The sequence below is a fragment of the Pinus tabuliformis genome, chromosome 7 (assembly GCF_031772625.1).
Source record: "Pinus tabuliformis cultivar Carrire ecotype Pingquan chromosome 7, CPIR1, whole genome shotgun sequence".
NCBI classification, from domain to species: domain Eukaryota; kingdom Viridiplantae; phylum Streptophyta; class Pinopsida; order Pinales; family Pinaceae; genus Pinus; species Pinus tabuliformis.
Window position 1 is genome coordinate 1,729,222,993 of NC_142293.1, and position 27,829 is coordinate 1,729,250,821.

The 27,829-nt window shown below is 39.0% G+C and overlaps 1 protein-coding gene across 1 annotated transcript; it reads right to left on the reverse strand.

The window, feature by feature from the left end:
• Positions 1 to 18,199: 18,199 nt before the first annotated feature.
• Positions 18,200 to 27,336, reverse strand: LOC149255240 (cell division cycle protein 48 homolog). The gene is made up of 10 exons (XM_089460406.1): positions 27,111 to 27,336; positions 22,361 to 22,434; positions 22,082 to 22,247; positions 21,722 to 21,950; positions 20,369 to 21,135; positions 20,053 to 20,274; positions 19,829 to 19,900; positions 19,432 to 19,713; positions 18,844 to 19,203; positions 18,200 to 18,663 (listed from the first exon to the last, which is right to left on the reverse strand). The coding sequence occupies exons 2-10, from the start codon at positions 22,387 to 22,389 to the stop codon at positions 18,367 to 18,369; spliced, it is 2,424 nt and encodes an 807-aa protein (XP_089316532.1). The 5' UTR covers positions 22,390 to 22,434; positions 27,111 to 27,336; the 3' UTR covers positions 18,200 to 18,366.
• Positions 27,337 to 27,829: the final 493 nt, after the last annotated feature.

The following is a 27,829-nucleotide window of genomic DNA, read 5'->3' on the forward strand; positions in this document are numbered from 1 at the left end:
ATGATTGAGTCATGTAACATTACACAGCATAATACTTCTCACAAGTATCTCCACCTCTGTTACACACAATACAGCTCAGATCTAATCTCCAAATCTCTTCCACTGCTTGCCTGCCTCCTCTGCTCAAGAACTGATGAGAATGGCTTACCAAACTCGTTTTTCACCTGCAAAATAGTCACTCACACTTTGTTGGACGTGAGAACAAGCTATAATGTGGGAAAATACGTGGGCAAACTCATTGGCATACTCAATCCCTTGATTGTGCAAGATCTGGTGCACAACTATAGTCACAACCGATAGCAATCTGATTCTCTACCACCTGTCCCTGTTGAACTGAACATGCACTGACATGCAACTGAGTTAACTGATGTATTCATTAGTTGTATTATGAGTTAATAACTTGTGAATTAATTAATAACTAATTCACCCAACTTATCTCTAGTCTATTTGCCAGTTAGACTAAATACAACTAGTTTAACAAAGCTAAACTGAACACAACTCCATCAACTCCACAATCAACTCCACCAAACTCAACTGATTGAGTTCTAACTGAAGTCATGCATGCAACAACTCAACTGACTCATAAGAAAAGTATATTTCCTTCTGACAGCTGCATGTGCCACTTCTGTAGCTCAAACTAAAGTGCTTCAAGAGAATAAGATTAAGTTTATAGTCCAAATATTAATGTGAGATAATAATATTTGACTTTTCTATTTTTGACTTTGATCACTCACACTTTGATCACTCACACTATGATCACTCACACTTTCATCAAAAATAGAAGTCCATCTATTTTTTCCCAACTTGATCAATCATCCATAAACAGCAACCTGCAATCCATAGACATGATCCATATGTTTAAAAATAGACATAGTCTAAAAATAGACTTGCGCAAAAAATAGCCTGCGGGCCCACTTAGTGAAGGCGACTCTTTTCACTAAGCTCCATCATCTTGTTGCAATCTCAACACTCCCTCTCGACAAGATATGGATTATCAGCAACCCCTATCCTGCCTCGGTGGTACTCGAATTTGCTCCTGGTGAGAGCCTTCGTCAGAATATCAGCATCCTGATCCTCCGTTGGAATGTACGAAAGTAACATGATCCTCCGCTACACAAAATCTCTGATATGATGGTACCTGATGTCAATATGTTTAGATCTATCATGAAATACAGGATTAGCCGAGAGTTTAATGCAACTCTGGTTATCACAGTAAATCACAGTAGGATCCAAATGAGAATCGAACAAACCAACTAGGATCTTCCTCATCCATATAGCCTCGCATGCAACCAAACTTGCTGCCATATACTCGGCCTCCGCTGAACTGAGTGCCACGGATCTCTGTTTCCTGCTGTACCAAGAAACTGTTGTCGATCCAATACTGAAGACCCCTCCTGATGTGCTCTTTCTGTCTGTTGGGCTCCCTGCCCAATCTGCATCCGTGAAGCCACATAGCTTCACCTCATCCTCCTGTCTGTACCACAAACCATATCCCGATGTGCCTCTCAAGTAGCGCAATACATGCTTGCCCGCCTTCCAGAAGAGCTTGGTAGGCTTAACCATAGCTTGTGAAAGCTGGTTAAATGCATAGCATATATCAGGTCGTGTATTGACCAAATACATCAGCGACCCCACCAACTGTCGATAAACAGTGGCATCCACTTCTTCTCCCGAAGTGGCATCCTCCTTCCTCCAACCTCCAGGAAGAGGAGTATCAACAGGCTTGCATCCATGCATGTTGAACTTCTCCAGTATCTCCCGAGCATACTTGCCCTGAGAAACAAACAGTCCACCACTGCGCTGCCATATTTCCAATCCTAGGAAATAGTGAAGGAGGCCCAAGTCCTTCATCTCAAACTCTGTAGCAAGATCCTTCTTGCATGACAGTATCAACAGCTCATCACCCGTTAGAATCAAATCATCAACATACAGTATAATGATAAGCAACTTACCCTCCACCACAATCTGGTATAGGTTCGGATCTGCCTCGCTCTTGGAGAATCCAAGTCCTGTGAAATAGCTATCTATCCGTGTGTACCAAGCACGTGGTGCTTGCTTCAACCCATACAGCGCTCTCTTGAGCCTGCACACATGCGACTCGCTGCTGAAGACTTCAAAGCCTTCGGGTTGCTCAATGTACACCTCCTCCTCAATGACTCCGTTGAGGAACGCAGTCTTCACATCCATCTGATGAATGTGCCATCCCATCTGCGCTGAGAGAGAAAGAATCGTCCGTATGGAAGAATACCTTGCGACAGGTGCAAAGGTCTCCTCATAATCGATCCCCTCAATCTGTGAAAAGCCTCGGGCAACAAATCTTGCCATGTACTTCTCCACACTCCCGTCAGCTGCCTGCTTAACTTTGTAGATCCATCTCGAACCCACCACTGATTTCCCTTCTGGTCTAGGAAAAATCTCCCATGCACTGTTTCTGACAATAGAATCATACTCTTCCACCATGGCGTCTACCCATCCGGGATCCTCCACAGCTTCCTCGAAATAGGATGGCTCAGTCTCAACACACTTGCTCATAAGAGCCATGTATCCAGTGTACCTATCAGGTGACTGTCTCTGCCTGCGTTGGGCTGTAGGTGGTCCTACAACTTTCTCTGCATCTTGAGCCAGTCGCTCAGCTTCTATCAAGCGCTTTCGCCCTCTAATGGTTGGCGCTGCATGAGTGGTCTCTTCCACTCCATGAACCTCGTCCTGTGGCTGATCCACGTCCTGAAGCTCATCCTTAGGAACTAATAGCTCCTCATCTGCATGCAAGTGTAGCTCCCTCTCAAGCGAACACTTCATGGCTTTCTCCTCCTGAAATTTTATATCCCGTCGCACAACAGTTTTACCACTGTCTGGAAAATACACACGATAGTTGTGGGGCGTATCAGTGTACCCCACAAATATCCCAACCTCTGCGGTCGGCTCCAACTTCTTCCTGGCATCTTTCGTCACATGCATGTAAACGTTAGCACCAAAAATACTCAAATGAGAAAGATCAGGCTTCTTACCAGAATAAGTCTCCTCAGGTGTACTCATGCCAAGTATCCTATGAGGACAACGGTTCTGCACATAAACTGTTGTATTGCATGCTTCCGCCCACAAGTGAAGGGGTAGGCCCTGATCATGCAACATTGCCCGTGCAGCACCCACAATCGTTCTGTTCTTCCACTCAGCTACCCCGTTCTCCTGTGGGTTATGGGGAGCTATGAGCTCTCTACGAATCCCTTCTGTCTTGCAGAAATCCTTGAACTCGTCCGAGACGTATTCACCACCATTATCGCTCCTAAGAGCCTTCACCTTCTTCCCCGACTCCTTCTCGACCAGTGCTTTGAATTCACAGAACTTTGAATATGTCTCGCTCTTCTTCTGCATGAAGAAGATCCAGCACTTACGAGAGAAATCATCAACAAAAACCACATAATACCTGTGTTTTGCTGTTGAAGCAACTGAGAAAGGTCCACACACGTCTGTGTGAATTCTCTCAAGGATCGTCGTGGCGCGACTATCCTTCTCGTGAAAGGTGGCTTTCACAAATTTCCCCAGAGTACACCCCTTGCACTGATCTGACTGTGCAAGTGTGCCTTTAGGAAGCCCTGTAGTGATCTGCTGCAGTATCTTCAAGGCTCCATGGTGAAGGTGACCCAATCTCCTGTGCCACAACTCGGCATCATCCCGGCTCACCAATCCTTCTGCCTTGCCCGCCATTGTTGTGCATCCATCTACATGCAACTGATAAAGGTTCCTCACTCGAACCCCTATCTTCCGGGTCTCGCCAGTTGTCTTGCTGTGCAGGAAGGCCTTTCCCTCGCTGAAAACAACATCATACCCCTTGTCTTCTAACATCGCCACTGAGATGAGATTCTTCTTCAATCCTGGAACATGCATGACTTCCTTCAATACAAAGGGTTTACCAGACTCCCTCTCAAAGGAAATGGTACCGATACCGGTCGCACTGTATCTACCATCATCGCCCATCTCGATGTGCACTCCAAGATCTTTGTCCTCCAGATCAGAGAACAAATCTCTATCTCCCGTCATGTGAAAAGACGCACCACTGTCCAAGAACCACACTGATCCCATCACACTTGAAACCAAGCATGCGATCAATGAAAAATCAAGCTCAAACTGTGAGGCTAGAGCCTCTCCTATTGAAGATCCAGCAGCCTGCTTGTTCTTCTTCTTCTACGGACAATTAGTGGCATAGTGTCCATGCTAGTGACAGTGAAAACACTTCACCTTGGACATATCCTGCTTCTTGCCTTTCGCACCAGACTGAGAAGCTTTCTCGTTCTTCCCCTTCTTTGCTTTGGCAGCCAAAGCACAATTCTCTTCATCAGATACCTTTGATGAAGATCCATTCTCACCTTTATTGTTACTGAGTTTATCCTTGAGCGCCAGGTCGCTCTTGCTTTGGAATAACATTTGCAATCCGTTGAAAGACATTTCAACAACACTGCTGCAAATTTGATTTCCACCAGCTCCAAACTCAACCGCCTCCGATCTAGAATTCGTGAAAACACAATATTTCTCGTACAGAGATTGACTGTATGGGCATTCACCGGATATCTCACCTTCCAAAAGAATGATGAATCCAGAGGCTACCTGGCCTGATTACAGACTCTGCTTGAAGAAATAGAATGTAAACACTTCCTGAATAGTAGATCTGATGATCAACAACTCCAATACCATGTAGAAACTTTTTCTACAATTATCTAGCTCGCTCTGATACCATGTAGAAATTTTGAATAATTTAACACATATTCAATGGAGATTATCCTGATCATGTACTATTGCGGAAACCATACACAATACATAAGCTCCTCTACGTTGATCAACAATATAGCAGCATCAATAACAATAAAACATCAAGAGCATTCACATATTAACACAGTATGTATCCCGGGGAAAACATCTCGCTAAAAACCCCAACTATCTATATATTAATGATTGAGTCATGTAACATTACACAGCATAATACTTCTCACAATTATCTCCACCTTTGTTACACACAATACAGCTCAGATCTGATCTCCAAATCTCTTCCACTGCTTGCCTGCCTCCTCTGCTCAATACCTGCTCAAGAACTGATGAGAATGGCTTACCAAACTCGTTTTTCACCTGAAAAATAGTCACTCACACTTTGTTGGATGTGAGCACAAGCTATAATGTGGGAAAATACGTGGGCAAACTCATTGGCATACTCAATCCCTTGATTGTGCAAGATCTGGTGCACAACTATAGTCACAACTGATAGCAATCTGATTCTCTACCACCTGTCCCTGTTGAACTGAACATGCACTGACATGCAACTGAGTTAACTGATGTATTCATTAGTTGTATTATGAGTTAATAACTTGTGAATTAATTAATAACTAATTCACCCAACTCATCTCTAGTCTATTTGCCAGTTAGACTAAATACAACTAGTTTAACAAAGCTAAACTGAACACAACTCCATCAACTCCACAATCAACTCCACCAAACTCAACTGATTGAGTTCTTACTGAAGTCATGCATGCAACAACTCAACTGACTCATAAGAAAAGTATATTTCCTTCTTACAGCTGCATGTGCCACTTCTGTAGCTCAAACTGAAGTGCTTCAAGAGAATAAGATTAAGTTTATAGTCCAAATATTAATGTGAGATAATAATATTTGACTTTTCTATTTTTGACTTTGATCACTCACACTTTCATCAAAAATAGAAGTCCATCTATTTTTTCCCAACTTGATCAATCATCCATAAACAGCAACCTGCAATCCATAGACATGATCCATATGTCTAAAAATAGACTTGCGCCAAAAATAGCCTGCGGGCCCACTTAGTGAAGGCGACTCTTTTCACTAAGCTCCATCATCTTGTTGCAATCTCAACAAGACTAACCAAAGGTCCGGAGTTAGATGGATTTATGCTCGTGGATAGACTAACCAAGGTTGAATAAATAAACTCACTCCGATTAATTTAAAAAACTATGGCCACAAAGGTCACAAATGCTTTCTGAACATCATCATCGGTTGGTTCCTTCACAAATGCTTTGTCCTTAGAAAATTGCTCTAGATGGAGCCTCTAACACGTAGTGCTTTGATGACCACCTCTATTGCAATGACTGCAAAAGGTATTCTTCCTCCAAATTTGCTTAACCTGCTTCCTTCCCTGATGTGGAGAAGGCCTTTCAAGCTTCATCCTCTTTCTTGTTGCCATTCTCTTCTAGCACTCACCAACCACATGGTTATGTAAATCACAAAAACTACATGGTTTTCTATGCCATGATTTATGTTCATCATTAAAAATATGCTTGTAATCAAAATGAACTCTAGAATATTGGAATTGTTTATGCCTCTCTTGACTGTCTCTGGTGCAATTCTTGCGATGAGAGATTGCCTTCGCTCTTCCTCTACAATATGCACTGTCATGGGAGGATTTTGATGTGTTGCAATCATCCTCTTTCTTCGATGGTTTCGATAATGTCTTGGAAGCTTTTGTTGCCTTCTAATACTCTCCTTTAGTGTACCCCAAACCTACAAATCGAGGTATTTGTACAACCTCCAATGGTTGATTCATTCATTGGCCATTAACACCAAATCTTCCTCATTTATACCCCATCTTTGTAAGGATTCTCATGTCAGTGACTGAAATGGGTACCTCCATGTTTCCAACAAAAATAGTGTCATGTGAAAATGAAAATGAAGAACGATCAACATTGTTTACCTCAGTTGTCGATTCTAAAATATGTGATGATGGATTCTCCAAGCCTTTGTTGCACTTCAATTTTTCCAAGGCCTCTTCTATGGCTCATAGTTGAAGCTGCAATCTCTACTTCTCCTCTTTCTCCTCTCGTAAAAGTCTCCTCAATTTAGAATTCTCTTCTTGAAGGCTTTGATTGATCTCCTCATTCGAATGATGAGAAGATGACGAACAAGATGAATGTACACTTGAGGGGGTAGATGGAGCATTATCCTCTACTCTTTATTTCTCTTGTTCCTTTCTTCCCAGATTCTTCTCATAATCTACATACACTATGTCCACTATGTGTTCCATCTTGAGGAAGTCCCCATAGACATATTTTTTGTTCTTTATTTCCCTTCTTATTGCACATTCAATCATTCACACTCGCAATTCACATCAGCAAGAAGACCTCTCTGATACCAAACTTGATCTGAGTCTCTTTAGCTACAAAAATTAACTAAGATCCTTTACTTCTGTGATGTTAGCAGAATTTCATATGAAAGAGCATGAAAAGACACATGTGCATACTGTAAAGAAGATGAAACATAATGACATCCATCAAAACAAAGCACTCAAACACATTGATAACAAAGTTCACCCAATGTGGGTTATGTCTCCAAGCTCTGGTGTTAAAAGTGGGGAGGTCATTTCATTAAATGTTGCAAATGATGATGATGTATATCGTATATTATTTGTCATTACGAGAATGAATACCCTCAACCAAAGTTGCATGTCTTTCCATCAGACGTTCTCAGGAACTCTCACTCATATGGGCAAATTCCCTCAACAAGAGTGGCATGTCTCTCCACGAGACGTTCTACATATAGGAACTCTCACTCAAATGGGTCCTCCTTCAACATGAAAAGCTAATAAATTCTCACATGATTATGCATACAAGCATCCCTCAACATAATGGTAATCATGGATCGCAACAACTAAAACATCATCTTAGCAATCTAAAAAAAATCATGACATAATTGCGTCATTTACCTCCACTATTGGGGATGGAAGAAAAATGTGAATGTCAGCTGACGAAATGGACTGCACTACTGAATTCATGGCATGAAATCATGTCAAACGACTATGAACTTTTCCCCTTTCTGACACCATCAAATTTTGGACCCTTTGGAATCTCGAAGATTCCTTCCTGAAGATGGCTAACAAATCCACTGCTCGGATGAATATTTTGAGCACACCACTACGCTCCCTGCGAAATTCTATGAAAAATGACTATAAAGTTGGCATCATTTTTCCTCTATAAAAAATCAGCCTTTGAGGGAATCTTTTAGATTCCACAAGATTCTGCAAAGATTCTTTGTTGTCGGCTGCCTAAAATTATGCTACTCAAATGGGGAAACATATTACACAATTGGACTCCTGGTGAGAAAATGTGCAAAAATGACTATCAACTTGTCAAATTCTGACATTGGCACCTCTGGCCCTTTAAGGGAATATTTTCAGCATCTTGGCATATTCCCCCACTGATGGTTCCACACCAAAAGGTCGCTCAAGGTTCTGCCACTCCTCCACTGCCCTCCTGGTCCACTAGGAAAATATGTTGAGTTTATATATAATCGAGTGGGTCATCTTTCGAATGGGGACATTGGCCTATTGTTGTCATTGGCAAATGTTGTAGAGGTGGGTCAGGTTCAAAACTCGCCCGCTCCAAACTGAGCATGGATTGTTTTGATAACTCACAAAACGGTGTAACAAATGTTTGGCATATTGTGTAAATTAGATGGCGGTTATACATATCGTTGCAACCGACAATGTTCACATAACGAGATGGTTTGTAATATTTTTGGTTTGATGTTGTTCCCCCGACGCGCCGACAACATATGGTAATGTCATTTAATGGTTGGCGTGGTTAATACACATTTCTTCGACAATGTTTTAACATGCAGGTTCCATCGGGGTTTAGTGAACGGGGTTGGGCGGGTCTGCTAGGGGTGGCCTGCCCACCCAAGGCCACCTAAAACATATTTTTTTTATTGTTTAATTATGTCAGACCGTTGGGTGGGGTAGCGGGGTTGGTGGCCCGCCACCCCAAAAATTATATTCTTTTGGTTTTTTGTAACATAGAAGTTCAAATTTTCCCATGGGAAAATAAGGGTTATTAGACAAATTAACGATTTGACAAATTCGCCCATTCCGATGGACGAATTGCGTGCATTGGGATGCTGCCAAATTTTTGCCTCTTTAGTGGTTGCCACTTGGCCAAGTTTGACCAGAATTTTGACCAGCTATAACTTGACAATACAAACTCAGATTTGAGTGTCATTCACACTGTTGAAATCAGGGCTATAAGGAGTACGATCTGGTTCTAGTTTGACTTCAATCCAGGGACTTTAATTTTTGAGATTTTCCATAGCCACTGCTGAATTCTGAGTATTTTTGGAGCCACTTGGATCAGGTAGTCATCATTAATGGCTATAATATAGGTTTACTAATCATCATTATTAAAGGAAAACCACTATATTTAGAATTATTCCATTATTCAAGAAAAAACATACCATTTGGAATTACTCACTAATAATTTGTAAAAGCATACTTTCACATTTGCAAAATACTTCTAAATCTTTTTTTAACTTATTTACAAATCTTAAATAAACCAAACAATGTAACACATACTCAACATCAATTAAAAAAAAATCTCTAAACTTACATTAAAATAATTTTAATTCAAATTATAAATTATAATAATTATTTATAATTATTTCTCTTTTATTTATATTTAAAATATTCAAATTATAACTCATAAATATTTTACTTTTACTTATATTTGAGCCAATTCAAATTGTTCACATTTAATTCGTGATTAGGATGAAATCAATTAAATAGTGCTTCCTGTAATATTTGCTTATAAGTCCACTTAGATTCGTGACAGATTAAAAGTGTACCCACCTCAATTTCATATAGTGTCCTTTTTAGACCAGGGAATTGTTCTTATAGTCATATATTAATTGGTCTTTATTATAGTAATTATTATATATTTTTTAAAATAATTATATAAAAGTACTTATAAGTCCACTTAGGTTCGTGACAGATTAAAAGTGTACCAACCATAATTTCATATAGTGTCCTTAATTTCATATAGTGTCCTTTTTAGATAAGGGAATTGTTTTTAATAGCAATATATTAATTGGTTTTTATTATAATTATTATTATATATATTTTAAAATAATTAGATAAAAATGTTAAATAATTTAATGGTTTGGTGAATTCTTTTAACCTCGGTTCAAATTTTTGGATATAATTTTTTATAAGAAGAAAAATCATATTTTCATTAATATAAAAGGAGTGCATACATTTGTTACTGCTTACACATAGGCATTACTTAAAACATTCACAAAAAGTTGTGTAGTAGTTTACTAGAATACAACAATACAAAATATTTATCGACATATATATAATGTTTAAATAGGTATACATATACATTTGCGGATAGGCATCCACAATGTTTGATTGTGTCAAAACTGAAGAGAAGAGATTGAGGTCGTTGACCAGTAGGGAGTTGAATTCTCCCCCTTCCCACTAATGAGCCATTTTGATATTTTTCAAGGAAAATGTATCTTTCCTTATCCTGCAAGTATTTCTTAGAGAGTGTGTCTATTGTACAATTCAATTCCCTATGTATATGCAGAATAGATAATAGTTGAAAGTGCCCGTGCTCCCTTAACACTCGGATTCTATCCAACCAACATTGAAGGAGAAGTACTCGTTCAACCAATCTACAACACACCTAGAATCCCCAAAAATCTCCATATATGCAACAATATATATAAAATTCCAAGCTACATTGATCTCTACTTTTGTGTTGGAATCATGATGCAGGAGCATTCAACGCAATAATGTCATTGTATTTTAGTAGACATAGGGGTATTGTGTTTTCAAGGGAATTGGTCTCCTAAGTGCGAATTAATGTAATTATTTAGGCTTTTGAGTGATTTTAATGAGAATAGGATTTAATTGAATATAGTGAGGCATATTTGTAAATGTTCTCGAATGTAGGAGAACATGAGGGATTTAGGATAATTGACAGATGAGAGGATTTGAAAATTAATTATAAAACTCAGATTAGGAGTTAGTTAATGATTTTATGGGTTAGAGAGGATCCTTAGGGATGAGGAAGAGATTTTAGGATTTTGTTGAGCAATCTATGGATCTAAACCAGGAATTGGTTTTAGAATCCCTTTGTATAAATGTAAGCCTAAAAGGCAAAGACACGGATTAGACGGTTATATGTTTTAGATAGGCTAGATAGATAGCTAAAATGTGGTTGTAAGCCTACGGGCAGAGTGTGAAAAGAGGCCACAAATCAGAAGAATCAGGCCAGAGAGAGACAGAGAATCTCATTCTGTAATCGTTGTTTATATTTATATAATACAGAGGTTTATTCTGAAATTGTATAATGTGTGTGTTTCAAGTATTGAATGATGTTTTATGAGTGAATCAGAATTCTGTATAATATATGTGTACAGACAGAATTTTGTAGAATATGCAGAGGTAAAGAACGAGACAGAGGTTCGTAATGGATCTTTGAATCCATTCGAAGGATCAAGTAAAGTCCAAGAGGACAATGATCAAAGGAGCATGCGGAGTTAAGCTCAGAGAGAGTTGAGCAGTGGAAGAGCAGAAGAATGAAACCATTGAAGAAAACCAAAACGACGGGAAAACATTGAAGAAATAGCGAAGTCAAGAAAAGGGACAAACGAAGAAGTGTGGTGTCAATGCACAGGGTCCGTTGGATCTCATGGATCTATGGTTATCGGGCGCTAACATGCTCAGGCATTAGTTAACAGAGGAAGGTGGATTTATAAACAAAGGCGGATTATCGGGCAAAAGAAAAATGGTAAGTGGTATTAAAGGGTAGTCACCTAATTCCATTAAGCAATTGACATGTAGCACAAGAGAGGAGAGAGAAAAACGCTTTATCGGGCGGTTATTTTCCATGCTTGTGTCTCACCCGAAATCATTTTGGATCATCAGATCAAGTGGATCCAAATCAACGGTCACAAGGTGTCATGCAAGTTTGATTGAGCAGAAAAGGACATCGGTCGTTGGATCGAGAATAGGATCAATGGTGGAGAATCGGAATAAGTCAAAGAGTAAGCATCAGCCGTGAATCTATGCGATTGCGATGATGTCAATGCGATCAGCGAAGTGATTGCATCGCAAACACTCAATAGAGCTTTATCGACAGAGGAGTAATGCGATAGGCAATAAGAGCGGACCCAATAGGGTTATATGGGCGTGTTTGTTATATTTGAAGTCTGGAAGGATAGTTTAATCACATATCGGAGGAGATGGAGGAACGCATGTTAATGAGACCCACGGAGACCCGATTGCGATTAGTGATAAAGGGAGCCTCGATAACTGTGCAAAGACGTGTTAAAAGCGGAAAAGGTATGATTATGCATGCTTTATGGGTATTTCTATTATGAACGAGTTATAATGAAATAGCGTCGATAGCCAACTGGTTGGCAACAAATCAATGCTTAAGGTTTTCAGTTGTGGAAAGTCCTTGGCAAGATCTCCAATCTGCAACATCCAGTTAACAGATATTAATTTTAACCTCGCAATTGAAACTACACCATGAAATAAAACATTCCTCAAAATAAATGCATAACTGAATCTTACCTTGTCAGCCAGAGGTTCACGACTATATGGAGTTGCTCGCTCAAAATATTGAAATGAAGGGCAACTACTTCCTTCACCATCATCACTAGAAAAGCCTTCTTCTGCAGCGTTAGAGTGACTTCTATTGCCCCGCCATATTTTGAGTCTCGCTCTGCTTCATCACTACTACTACTACCTTCACTCCCTGTATCTCTATAATCATCACTTGCATCACTCTCCTCACCAGGGCGCCTGCAAAAAAAAACAGAGCATGTTCAGGACTCAACTGAACCAGCGTGAATCATGTGTCCAAATGTTATCAAGTTTTAAATGATATTGCTCCAATGAAAGACATGTGCATTAACACTGAATTGTGACAGGGAAAATCTTGTCTCATATATGACACAACTGATATAGAGAGTCGCCGAAGCATGCAGTGTTTTCATGGTCTGGAGCAGCATTAGAGCAGAATTGTTTGCAAAGATAGATTTCTCCAAAAAAATTGTTAAACAACAGGAGCTATGGTGTATATTATGCCTTATTTACCATATTATTATTATACAAAAGCATTTAGTTGTGGTCAGATTTACAAAATATTAAGGAACCTCCCTTTGACATGACTTGCTATGAAAATAATTGGTGAATTGGATAATCTACCTGGTGCCAATATTAGGTCCAGAAGGGTGAGTGTAAAGTTGAATGGCAAAAAGAGACGGTACATAACACTGCTTAACAGTGTCGCTTCCATTCAACACTATCGGTACTCCAGCACCATATGCACTCCACTCGTTGAACGACTCCCAAAAATCACCAAGACTGAAGAAGGGCATGGATTTGGCTTCAGAATCCCTCCATCCTTTCATGAATGTCTGTGAAACCAAGAATTATTCCTATTATCAATGAAGAGCCAATGACAGAACAGCTAGAAAACACTGTGTTGTTGAAAATACAGGGTTCATAACAGAAGATATCAAAATCCTAAAATGTACATCTAGCTACAAGCCTAATATTACTAGGGATAAAAATGTGCTTAATGTATGTATCCAAGCTACATAGTAAATTTTACAATCATGTCAAAAAGATGCCTCTTGATTTGATGTCTTGGAATTTTATCCAAATACAATGGTGCTCAAACATGGAAAGAGGGGCATACCTATTACAAAGACAAGATTGTAAAGCCAACTTTAACTGAGCCTAGGACATAAAACAAAATCTCGCAATGTGGGTTGTAGTAATTTTGCTCCCTTTTCGAAAAAAAGGTGGAACCTAAAGAGTGTCATTAAAAAATATCAACCATATTTTAACTCTTAAAAAAAGACTATCATTTACAAAAATAAGCACTACAATGAAGACATGTTAGACAAGCAACCATCATTACATGTTCTCACAAAAACTCACTCAAGTAGATCCCGAAGTCCAAGAGAAGCACCCATTTCTCAACACGAATAGTGCGTGTTAAAGTTGCAGAAACCTTATGTTGTCCAAAACTAGCCTACAACAAAATCATGGAGCCACATGATAACACTAATGAGGTAATGAAATGCCAGTCTCATTGTTCAAACAAAAACATGCAGAGACCCAAGAAAAACAAGAAATATCTAGTGGGTTGGAATTCTTTTAAAGGTGGTTCCACAAAAGTTCTCAAGGAGGCAAATGGCTTCCGGAGGCATTTCACGCATCATAAAATACAATTAGAATACATAAAATCCAAATAGGCATAGTTGCGAAGAGGGAGTCAATGAGAGAAAATTTATGAATATAGTTAATCAAAATGAGCACATAATCAACCACAATAACAACAATGTTATTTTGAATATAATTAATCAAAAAGAGCACATAATCAACCACAATAGCACCACAACAACAACTATGTGTAAAGCACGCACACCAATTGGAAACCAGAAAAGGTATGGAACACATAGACAGATCTTCCTTGGTGAGGTCATGCACTAGTGTTTGTTCGGTCCCAATGTGAGCATTAAAGGCACCAAGAAAAATGGTGTCACCCAACAAAAAGTACTGTAGCAAACAACAATAAAATCATTTCAAAGAAAATGTGCGCTCATTATAACCTAAACTCACATGTATCTAGAGCATAAATCCATCTTGAGATCAGAATACACTCTTCAAAAATTAAAAAAAAACAAACACAAAATGTAAACAGGTATAGTATACTATCTCTAATTACAATCTTTCACTATATATTTCTATATTATTAAAATTTTAATAATAGTAAAACATATTATGTTGGCGGTTAACCCCACACTTAGTAGCATAGAATCCCATTCAACACAGCATCAAGATATTCACAATAATCATCATTAAAACAAATCATTACTCACAATAAACATCATTAAAACAAATCAGTATCCGTTATAGCCCTTGTTAACCATCCAAAGTCATCTTATACTGTATTCCTCTTCTCAATGATAACCCTGAATGACCATCCAAAGTCAACTTATATTTTATTTTTCTTCTCAATTTTATTATTCAAATCTGAGTGAAAGCAGGTATGAAAAGAACTATAAAATTGTCCTACTAGGAATAAGACGTTGACTGAGAGGCGTTTTTCCAAAATAACTGTGCTAATATTGCTAATATTTGCCATAGTTGTGGCAAATCAGATACATATTTTGAATATACAATACAATCCCACATCCCTGTGTTAGCAAATTTTATAAAAACATCAATATAAAATCGAAAAAACATTTTTCAAAAACAGTTATAAAATTATTATAGAAAATGCATATTGAATGGCGTTATCTAATTTTCATTCTGGTTTGTTTAAACAGGATTTTGACGGTACCCATGAATTCAGTATACGTTATATATGTGAATTCAGCAAACCATGAATTCAGTATACAGTATATATATGAATTCAGCAAACTACTGGAGAACCTGGGATTGTAAAAAAATCAGTGATTCTAGCAAATCTCTGTCAAATTCTTGGCAATTTTTACGAAAAAAGAACAGAAAACCCACCAATGTCTATAAATCGACCAAAAAATAGTCGATTTAGATATATTAGCCAAATTCATTCTTGGTTACCAACTCATTTCCTATGCGATATCAGGATGCCAATAGGATATATTTCAGTGCTCCATTAATAAAGATGACGCACGAATATCTTGTTTAAGTCACTGTGGCCAATTCTCTATTGACTTATCAGTTGATGCCAATACACATGGCCGTTTCCGCAGTAAGTTGTTGAAGATTGGAAAGACCAGATTTGGTAGGTAATAGCTACCAATACCTTCAGGCGCCTTTTGAAGGTAAGAGCGTCATTGGCTAGCATGGTATCAAGTTTACATTGGCAAGTATTAAAGGAAAGGGTTACAAATGCAGCTGACAGGGAAGGTTTTGAACTGGTGGAGGAGGCCGCTCTTGATGGTCAGCTTTGGACAAGTGTGAGGCAAGTGTGGGATTTCACCAAGCCCACTTATCACATGATTCGGTTTGCAGATACAGACAAACCAATGATTGGTGAGGTGTATGAGCAGATGGATACCATGTTGGGGCAAATAAAAGATATTGTTCATAACAGAGATCCCGACTTGTACAAAATGATTCACGATTTTGTGTGTGTACGGTGGAATAAACTTAATCTTCCACTACATTGCTTGGCGTATATCCTTATGCCAAAATACTACTCTACATCTTCGTTGGGCCAACCTGCACCAGGGGGTGGGATTAGGACCAAACCCCATTTAGATGCAGAGGTAACTAGTGGATATTTGCAAGCATTGGAAAAGTTGATACCTAACAGGGAGGAATGTGCAGTTGTGCGCCTTGAAATAGGCAGATACTTCAGTGGCACTGGTTTGTTTGGTACCTTCCATGCAATGGAAGACAGAGACAGATTTGAGGATCTCACATGGTGGGAAACATATGGCGGCCATGGACTTTTGCCAAAATTGGCAAAAAAAGGTCTATCACAAGTTGTGAATACTTCTTCTGCAGAGAGGTGTTGGAGCACCTACAGTGTCATACACAATGTGAAAAGAAACAGACTCAATGAAAACCGAGCAGAAAGCTTGGTTTATGTGCACTACAACTTGAGGTTGTTGAGTCATTACTGTGATCGGGCTTATGAAGATCCCACATATAGAATTTGGGACAATCACCCAGAGGATGACAATTTGGAGGATGGTATAGTGCATCTTGAAGAACTGAAAGAGGAACTTATAAGGGATGAAGATGAAGCAGCTGCAGCAGCCATGCCACCTCCACCTCCACCATCCAGTCGCAGTGCTCGAGGTCCGAGTCTTGTTCCTTTGCTATCGCCACCTCCATCTACACCCTCACGTGGAGGTTCTAGTTCTGGTCGTCGGTCTGTGCGGGAGACTCCTAGAAGACCACCACGACCTGCTTATACCCCTGGAGATTCTCATGGCAAAGGCCACATGTAGATTTACAGTTTACTTGTCTTTTCTAGTTTCTATTAGACTTTAGTTTTCATAGCTGTTGAGTTTTGAGTCCTTGACTCTTGACTCTTTCATATCATAATGATATTTTTTGTAAACAATATATGACTGTGACAATGAAAATTTGAAGTTGGAAGTTATAACTCATTGGTAATGATTGTGAGTTATGAATATGATGCTTTGTGAAAGACTAAAGTTGTTTCATTTCATTTCATTATTCATATTTCATTTTATAACATTTCATTTCATGTTAACAGTTAGAAGTTAGGACTTAAAAATATCTAAGATATTACTTCTTGTAATGGTTAACCGTTAAACTTAACTTACAAGTACAACTTTGGTGATCAATGATGATAAATGTTATATATTGAATTTTCAATTTTGAAAGCTTGAAGTTGAAACTTTAAGATTGAATTTGATGAATCATGATTCACGAGACTCATTATGTTGCAGTTGTAATATGTATTTTACTAACTTGTGGACATGGTTGATGAAAATTATAATTTCTAAAATCTAGATGATTGATGTGATATGGTTCAATGATCAATCTATGTTTTTTATGTTTTTTAAATCTAATTCACATTCTACATGTTTTTGTTGACATATATGTATCAAAAATTGAAAAATATAAAATATATATATATATAAAATCGCTCCCAGATTCGCTCCCAAACCGAGAACTTTTGAAAATGGTCGCTTTCGCTCCCACTCCCAAGTAACCCTGGTTGAACCACACTTTTGATGATTGAATTTTAGTTGTTTGATACAGATATTTCACTGATCTATCTCCTTATTGTAAGTGACAAAGGTGGCACTTAAGTTTATTTCGTATGTGCAGAGTTGGACGGAACAGAACACTAGGGGTGCTTCTGGCGAGTAGCTGAATGAAGGGTAGATGATTTAAACGTTGCTTACTCAGCGCTGGGTATCTCCTTACCAAAAAGGCACTCATGAGGCCAAATCGACAGTATAACACATTTTAGTTGACTTAAGGCCTTACAGACCGGATGCTTAGTCTTAGTCTTCTTTACTGAGCCGGCTCCCTACGATACACATACAGCTCTTCGCCTAGCGGGGTTGATCCCGACCTAGAGCCCCTTAACCTACCCGCTTTGAGGAGACATCCTTAGCCCGAAAACACCTTCCTTACTAATACACCCTAAGACACTACTGTCAATATCAACTTATGCCCCCATTTATTTTGTTGCCCGGATTACCGTCAGCCAAAGATATATTTTGACCCTTTTGGCAAGTATATGTAGTTGATCTCATGAATATCAGAACATTACAAAAACCTCCAAAATACTCACAAACAAAGAATGCATACACATGCAATGTTTTAAATGTTACCAGATAAGATAATTGGACAAGAAAAAAGTCTACGAAGACTCACACATTGATTGATATGAAGACAATAGTTATCTACGCGTTAAAGAAAAAGCAGATTTTCATAGCATCGACTACCTTGTGAACAAGGTCTTCTCTAGAACAACCTCCATAAATTCTTTTCAATGTATCAGGAAATACGCTAAGTTGCCCAAAAGAAGATAAACATGCCACTTTAATAATCAGGCAGTGTTAATGCTACGGGACCTATCAACTATACAAGTCATCGTCTTCTTTATTTTCTGCTCCAGTAAATGGTTCTGAAGAACCAGCTGCCGCTGTACCACCTGGCCTCTCTGCAAATCGGAATTCCGTACCAAAACCTCGAGACTGCTGCAGCGTCTGTGCAAATGCTTGATATTTTCGGATATCAGCATCGCTGACACTCCTTCGAGCATATTTCATGGACTCCTCAAAATGAGCTGCTTTTATTTCAGATACCTCCTCACTATCATCCTCATCCATAGCTTCAGGATTTTCTTTTCTCTTCCTTTCACGTTCAATATCCTACATCATATTCAAAATAAGCTAATGAGTGTCTACTAGAAATATCACAGAACCTAAAGGTACGTAGTCTTTTGTTACTCCAGGCCACATAGAATGTAACATTCTAGTAAGTAAAAGCAAAGAAAAAATATAACAAGCAAAAACAAATCTCTGTATATAAGCATGGATACTATTGCTTACCTGCTCGATGTTTTCTCGAATGGCATATTTGCAAGCCCGCTGACAAATTTCTGTAATATCAGCTCCACTCAATCCTTGGGTATAACGAGCTAAAGCAGTCAAATCAACATCCTTGGCAACCGGTGACTTTCTCAAGCATGCTTTAAAAATTTGCAGGCGTGAACTCTCATCGGGTAATGGTATGTAAATTAACTGGTCAAGCCTACCAGGCCTTAGCAATGCAGGATCAATGATATCTGGCCTATTTGTGGCCCCAATAATGAAAACAGTTTTCTTGGCTGTCATCCCATCCATCTCTGTTAACAACTGATTTAGGACTCTGTCCGCAGCACCACCTGCATCGCCAACACTGCTCCCTCGCTGCAATATTGGAATTACATTTCAACGTTTAATTAATGTCTCATTAGACAAGGTACGACAAAAAATCTGGACACAAATCACTCCAATAAAGAGCGGACTACTCTTGACCATGTGAAGTGCAATTTATTTCAACATTAATTAACATCCCTTTAGATAAATGACAAACTTCGTTCATGAATCACTCCACTCAAAGATGAGAATAATTTTGGGTATCGAAAGTCAACATACCTGTGTAGCAATAGAATCAAGCTCATCAAAAAACAAGACGCAAGGCGCTGACTGTCGAGCTTTGTCAAAAATCTCTCGAACATTAGCCTCACTTTCTCCAAACCACATAGTTAATAATTCTGGGCCTTTTACACTGATAAAATTGGCCTGGCACTCATTCGCAATAGCTTTTGCAAGCAGCGTCTTACCACAACCTGGTGGGCCGTAAAAGAGCACTCCTTTCGAAGGAGACATGCCAAACTTTTCAAATTTCTCAGGGTGCTCCACTGGATATTGAACAGTCTACAGACCAACATTAAAGTACATCTTAGTTAGTGGTTTTCAGGATTCGCACATAGTTGACATCCTTGAAGGAATCAAAAATAGAAATGTAGTAATCCTGAGGTCCACTGCTTACCTCTTGAAGCTCCCTCTTGACATTTTCCAAACCACCAATATCATCCCAAGAAACATTAGGCACTTCAACAACCTATCGTACAAATACAAATATTATTAATACACTATTGCTTATAAATAAACAAATAGAAGAGATACATTCTTCGCACCTGAGTGTTTATATAACCCCTCTTGACTGATACTTATAGAAAAGGATATTGATAGAAGAAATTTGACACAACTCACAGTTTCACGCAAGGCAGATGGGTTACTGGTGCCCAACGCAGTCTGGAAGTGCTCATTTGTAACAGCCATAGAATTGAGGATTTCAGCATCGATGGTCTCATCTTCCAAGTCTATAACATCCATTTTTTCCCTGATGCACTGTAGCGCAGCCTCGGTGCAAAGAGCTGCAAGATCAGCTCCAACATATCCATGTGTGTCCTTCGCAATTCGTTCAAGATCAACCTGCACCAAAAATCAAAAACATAATATATGAGAGTATAAAAAATAGCGTTGAAATATGTGAAAATAGAAAATTCCAACGCGGTTAAGTTCATACATCGTCCGAAAGCTTCATATTCTTTGTATGTATACGAAGGACTTCCAGCCGCCCCACTTCATCAGGAACCCCAATATCAATTTCCCTGTCAAACCTTCCAAACCTTCTAAGAGCTGGGTCAATACTATTTGGCCGGTTAGTTGCTCCCATCACAATAACATGGGCTCGAGCTTTTAGCCCATCCATCAGTGTCAGAAGTTGAGAAACAATTCGCCTCTCAACCTCACCATGTGTCTTTTCTCTTTTGGGTGCTATTGAATCAATTTCATCAATAAAAATAATGGATGGGGCATTCTTCTCTGCCTCCTCAAAGGCTTTCCTCAGATTGCTTTCACTTTCTCCAGCCAACTTCGACATAATTTCGGGCCCATTAATTAAGAAAAAGAAAGCACCAGTTTCATTGGCCACTGCCCTAGCAATTAAGGTTTTCCCTGAACCAGGTGGTCCAAAGAGCAAAATTCCCTTTGGTGGTTTAACACCAATTGATTTAAAGAGCTGTGGGTGCCTCAGTGGAAGCTCAACCAATTCACGAATCTGGGCCATTTGCCTCCTTACACCGCCAACATCGTCATAACCAATTTCATCCAATCTATCTTCATCCTCCCGCTTCACAGGCTCTCCCTCACAAAAGATCTCAGTATCAGGAGAAACAACACAATATTCCCCAGGGTCCGTCTCTATTACTTTGAACTCTACACTGCGCATTCCACCTCTAACAAGGAAAAGGTCTCCTTTCCTTACTGGGCGATAGGCCTCCATGAAATAGGCTGCAAAGAAAATATCAGAACTTTAGAAACCATATTTACCTGATCTTATTAACCCACATTGTAGAAAGAGAAGAAGAAAGCAAATAAATTGCACAAAACATAACATCCTAAACTTTTAACGCACAATGTTAGAAAGATAACTCATAACGCAAATTACAGGGAGCTATTCAAAACTTAAAATGGCACTGTATGCTCATATTTCAACTAACATGAGGTCGGTAGCATAAACTTCCCCAAACAAACAATGCAAGCATATTAAACGCACAAAGCAAATCCTTCTAACCTGAGTTTCTTTAAGCTTATGAAAATCAAATTGCCTTTACGAGATCTATTTGTTGTACATATAAGACAATTTACCCTAAGATACTGGCATGTATGAACAGCCTCATAACAAGATGGTAAATTCATGCATTGGTGCAAACTTAATGCACTGACCTACATTTTCTAAAGGTGAGAAAGACATTAAGAAATGAAAACATTGGAAAGGCAGAATTCAGAAGAAAAAATAAAAAAAAACCAGGATATCCATCACTTTAAGAAGAGAAATATGAAAACAGAATGAGTCGGGAAAAAAAATGAGACTCACGCTTTAAATATGCATCGAACAGATTGCCAGTAACGCCCTCGATGGTATCATCGATAGGCAGGATATGCACACGCTTGCCGTACTTTACATCGGGGCACTGATGAACCGAAACAACATCGCCGAGTCGAACCCTCAGATTCGAACGCACAACCTTGTTCATTCTAATCCTGGGCTCTTCGCACGTCTCATCAGCGAGAGCGATACAAATCGTATCCTTTCTCTTCTTGCCCTAAAACACAAAATTCGAAACCCCAGGTGCCCCGGGCAAATTAGATCAAAATATCACGAATAGATCAAAGATCGAATCCCACAGAGCTAAGAAACGAGGGCAATTTTACCATTATCAATATCAAAGCATACCTTGATAAGAATTGTATCTCCGCGGAAGAGCTGTAATTTTTCCATGGTGTCCGGATGCAGACAGACCACAGAGTTATCGTCGTTGATAGCCTCATCGACAACAAGGCGATTGGGAGCCTTCTTCCGCTCCAAAATAGCAGTGCTGAAATCCTTTTTGACTCCTTTCCTGTAATCAAAACGCTCCAAAATTTAGCTCAACAGCATACAACACAAGAACTACCACTTCAAAATAGACCTGATAAACCAAACCCTCTGAAAATGAAAAGCAAGGATACTTACGATTCTGAAGATTCTCCCTTGTGCGCCATTGTTGCACAGGTGTAATTGATTCGATGGATGTCTGATCCGCAAATCTGCACCCAGCCAAATTCATCAATGAGTTTAAAGCAGTAGTCGTCAGTATAATAAGTTCTGGTGTTGTCAACTAACAGAAATCCAAGAAGGCGACGAACTAGTAACTAGTGTAAAAATGAAAATCAAATGTGCAATTTCATTATGTAACATGCAATTCTATTAAAACCGAAGGGCAAAAGAAGTCAGTTTCTACGATGTAGTTCTTAGTACGTACGGCATTTTGAAGCTGTAAGAAAACTAAGTACTGGCAGTGACTATTTATTTCAAGTGAAGCCATCAGAGAAAATCGTAGTCTGAAAAAAGTAATAGGTTCCTATCTGTGTCTTCATCTTTCACCAATGCTTCAACATCTCTAACAAAATGTTTAAAGTTTAAACAGTTAATATGTAACATTCCAGCCCCGGATGCGGGTGATTCGAACTGCAATTAGTGTGATGGAACTGGGGTGGGCGAAGCAGCGAAGCCACCTGCCAGCCAGGATCATCGGACATAAGGCCATGTGGGAGGAGAAGCGCTTGCAGGTGGGTGTCATTAAGGGCAAAGGAATGTCTGAAACAAGCATTAATACGGCGTCCCGATTCGCATGCGAAGTTGGATATCAGTCTTCGGCTCCCATGAATGCCATAGTTATGGCAGGGGAGTATCGAGGAGGTGGGAATTGTTTATTAGCCTCAGCCATGGCTATATGCTGTTGTGTCTCATGCTGTTTTGGATGGTTAGGGTTCTGCAGGTGCTTGGGTTTCGTGGGGGTCAAGCTCTGGTTCTTTTCAGCGGCCCGCAACTGAGGTGGTGGCTCGCAAACACAAACCAGTGCACTATATGAGCGTGGTATTCCCTCTGCTGTTCGTGGCATTCCCTCTGTTGTTAGTGGTATTCCCTCCGTTGTTCGTGGCACTCCCTCTACTGTTAGTGGTATTCCCTCTGCTGTTCGTGGCATTCCCTCTGCTGTTCGTGGTATTCCCTCTACAATGTCGAGGCCCCGCCAGAGAATGCTCAGCCGCAAAGGCTCAGGACGGGGCAACCCTTCTCGCCCATCCTCGGGGTCTGTCGCCATCAGTCAGGATCCTCGACCTCGATGTGGAAATGAGGGCATTCTAAGGCCCAGTCAATTCCCCGACCCAAGCTCTCCAAGCTCTTCGAATTCGCCCTCCTTTGGCTCTGATATTTTTACTTTCAATTGCTCCCTTAATCGCCCTCGGATCACGGCTCATGTCTCTGTCCTCTTTCTAGAGGAAGCCCAAGATGAGGGCGATACCAGTGCCCCAATGCCACTCACAGAGGATGAACAGGATGTGGGTGACCCTAATACTCCAAAGCCAACTGTTGATATGCAGCTCGGGATGGTTCCGTCGGCTAGCGCTGTCAATGTTAATCCTATGGCTCCTGCTCCTCCATATATGCATGATAATGCAGCGGCCCAAGCTCAGGACCTGAATGCAAGGGGTTGGTGCAGGATCGTGGAGGAGTCACCTGACGAGTAATCCAGCGTTGTAGCTGCTCAACCGATTTTTGCGGCCCAGTTATAAAGGTTTTTTGGCTCAATGTGTCAAATTATGTCTCTGTTACTGTGTCGAGATCAATTTCCAGTTTCTGTTGTGTTTGTATGTTGTTTGTGTTATTCTGGGTCCCCTGCGTGGGAAATTTCATCCAATTTCTCAGTTTTGGACAATCTCTGGCTCAAACGACCTTACTCTCAGGCTAGTTGGTTCACCATACTCAGTGTGCTGTAATTTTACGCTTTTACTGTGAATAATAGATTAGACTTACTTAGCAAAAAAAAATATGTAACATTCCAGTGCCATATATGACTGAACAACGATACTAACAACGATACTAAGGAGAAAATAATCCAGAACATGGGTAATGCCGATTTTCTGCCCACCACTTAGTGAAAGCAAACAACTTATGCCAATAAATCAAACTTCAAAACGACATATACGAAAATGAAGCAATCGAGATCTGTTTTATTATCTAAGCAAATGGTTTTTCATACACTAGAACTGGTGTAGCTCAACTGAATCAAAAACCAGCTGAACCGGAAACCAGAACCGGCTGCTTCAGCCAGTTCAACCCTCCCAAGCGCAGAACCAGCCCTTAAAGCGAACCAGTAACCGGCTGCTTCAACCCTCCAAAGCGCAGAATTGGCCCTTGAGACAGATCGATAGCTTCAGTAGCAAAACAACCCGTTCGGTATAGAACCAGTCAAATCATCTGGTTCGGAGTTGTCTTTAGTGTGACTTTTTGGAGATTCCAGTGACGGAATTCGGTGAAAAAAATTGGGGTTAAATCTTGATTTGTATTATTTAAAATGGTTTAGCAGAAATTAGCTATCAAACTTGCGATTTCAATAAATTGCGGCCGGATTTTAGAGAAATTTGACCAGAAAACCTACCAGAAAAACTTCCAAAAAGTCTCACTAAAAACAACGCCATCTGATTCGACCGCATCCCGTAGAGAACCAGTGCTGTCCCACAGCAACCGTCAGCGTGAAAATTGGAAAATAAAGTAAAAAATACAAAAACCCTCCTCCAACCGACAAAAATCCAACTGGTAGTTATATGATTTCAGAACACGTTTCTATTTGTTTCGAGGCCTTCAGCTGATCAGTTGAGAGTTGATCTATTTTGCTTCAGATATGTTACATGTTAGAGCAATATGTATGAGTAAACATATAATATTTAGTGTATATATAGAGAAAGTGTGTAATTTCTATTTTTAAAAGAAAAGATTGGGTCCAATAAGTCTCACACCGACCCACCCAGTTTAAAAATAAAATAAAATAAACCTACTTAAAAGGAACATTATGTTATTTCGGAGGTGAATTCAATGGAATGTTAATATGTCAACCTGGGGTTTCATTCTGGCATAAGTTTCAAAGGAATGCTGACCAATTCTGTAAAAATAAAATGCTGGATAACCTCTATTCCTCCCTACAATTTTGTCGAATGCCACATGGGCAATCCCAACTTTCTGCCAACCTCGTATGAATGAAAGCAAGCAATCTATACGAATAAACCAGACTGACTGGAATGCAAGATATAAGAAAACCAAGCAATTGAAATTTGTTTTAGTATCTAAGCAAGAGGATTTAGAATACTAGAACTGTTGTAACCACCCACTTAGAATGAAAAACTTCAAGTGGGAATTTAAATGGTTCACAGGTGAGGTCGATGGAGTGTGAAAGCTGCAATTAAAGATATTTCATTTCATCATAACTTTAAAAGGAAAAACCAAACAATTTATAAAAGAATTAAAAGCGTTAGTTTATTTGTTAAATGTTTTTGGAAGTTTCAGAATCGATTTAATTTTTGGTTCAGTTTAATTTATTTCGAATCAAATAGAAATTTATTGGAATTACAAGTTTGAGTGTGAACTTTTTATAACTTCATTATTGGAATTACAAGTTTGAGTGTGAATTTTTTATAACTTCAGTACTTGAATTTTTCAAAATTTTGAATCCATATATACAATCAAAAACTCAATTTAAATAACAAAAATCAAAATTTAACCCAAAAAAAATCACACTCCAAAACATCTTATATCAAAAAATCACTTTTTAATTTTATAATAACCAAAAAGATATTTTCACTCCAAAACATTTGCTACAAAGAAATCACTTTTTTAATAAAATAATGTTAGAGAAACATCTAATCTCCCAATGTAAACAAAACAAAACAAAACAAAAATCAAAGTACAAATTTTCCAGAATCCGGAAAACAAATATCTAATCCCCATAAAATGATATAATCCTAAATAAATAAAAACAAAACATAAGCAATGCTAATCTTCCAAAATCCGCTTAGAACTCAAAACAAACACAAGCTATGCCAATAAACCCAAACCTTGAAATATGGTATTCCTTAACTGAAAACAAACCCAAGTGATGCCAATAAACCCAAAACTGAAATATGGAATTACTTTTTACTTTTCCATGTTTATCACTGAAAAATGTTTCATAAACAATGCCCTAAAAACCCATAACCTTTACAAAAAATAAGCTATCAAAATCTATCTTATTATCTCAGAAAACGGTTTTATTTTTCAACTGTTCCAACCAGTTGGTCCAATGAACACCAGATCAAAAATCCAGTTAAAGCCAATGGAGTGTTGGCTTATTGGTGGGTCAACAGACTGTTAAGCCGTCCAGGGGTTTCTATTCTCACTGTGGTATGTCCCACTGCATATCATGAGTTTCAAGGGGACAAGACCGTGTGTAGCTTCCAAGCTATTTTAAAGGAAAAAGAAACCCCTCCGATCTGGCGCCAAAGTCAAAATAAGTACACTATTTGCAATGCAGGTGCAAGCAGGCTCCAAGCGCGTCTTTGTCAAAACACTTTAAAGAAAATTCTTAAACCCATTTCAATCCAAAGAGGCGCCCAATGATTATCATGCAATCACCTCTAACCAGCAGCAGAGACAGGAAGACGCAATTCATACATCATAGCAAATCTCAATACAAACTGCGGAATCCATACATAAATCAAATATAACGCCAAAAACCCTTCTGGAATCGAAACCTCCCCTTCACTTGAAGAGAAAAACTAAATTTGCCCCCTTTTTCATGTTAAGATTAAAATTGATGTCACTATCATGCAAGAAAAACTTGAATCCGAACAATACAAGGCTGTAATGCAATACATAGCCGACTCAAGAATATAAATACTGATTTCCATACCTCATATAAATCTTTAAATTATTTTTGGCGATCGCGTTGGTGCTAGAAAGTCCCTGGATTGTTGCTTGAAGAACCGATGTAGAGTTTTTTTTTGCTTCTGGGGGCGTTCTTTTTTCGGCATTCGTACCCGTCTGGACTGATAGAGAACTACACAACAGAACCTCTGAGATTTCGCGGGTCTCTACAGGGTCCCTTATCGAGGTGTGTAAATCTGATTCTACACTAGGTTAATCATGAGGAGCTATGGTCATTTCTTGTTCGATTGATAATTTCAAACTTCGTTATAGAGCAATCGAGAAACCCAAAGGGCGGTGTGGACCTCCCCTGTGTTTGAGGAGCACGTAACTACATTTCAGCGAATTTATAAAAAATAAAAATAAAATGATTGTAATGGAGTGAAAGTCCGTCATTATTATTAGGGCTTTTTTGGATATGAATCTTTAAAAAAATAAAATATTAAGATAAATAATAATAAAAATAATAATAATATTAAAATAATTAGACCTGGGTCCTAAGGTCAAAATTAGCTGTTAGTCAATTTAGCCGTTGGAGACTCTCCTTAGACTATTTATCATGCTAAGCTGGATCTGTTTCTTCAACTTGTTCGGACGATGAACCACACTAGTTGGTTCGAAACCCGTCGACAAATGTTTGTCTACATGTGATTTACGCCGAAGTTATTCTTTCAACTATTATGGATCACAGAAGCCTCAATTCAA

What these genes read in the sequence shown, in the direction of transcription:
- LOC149255240 (XM_089460406.1), bottom strand. Translation starts at nt 22,389, where the DNA reads ATGGCGCACAAGGGAGAATCTTCAGAATC. An exon ending in AAGGGAGAATCTTCAGAATC is followed by an intron (nt 22,248 to 22,360) that starts GTAAGTATCCTT and finishes TTTTGATTACAG; the next exon opens with GAAAGGAGTCAAAAAGGATT. An exon ending in GAGATACAATTCTTATCAAG is followed by an intron (nt 21,951 to 22,081) that starts GTATGCTTTGAT and finishes TTTGTGTTTTAG; the next exon opens with GGCAAGAAGAGAAAGGATAC.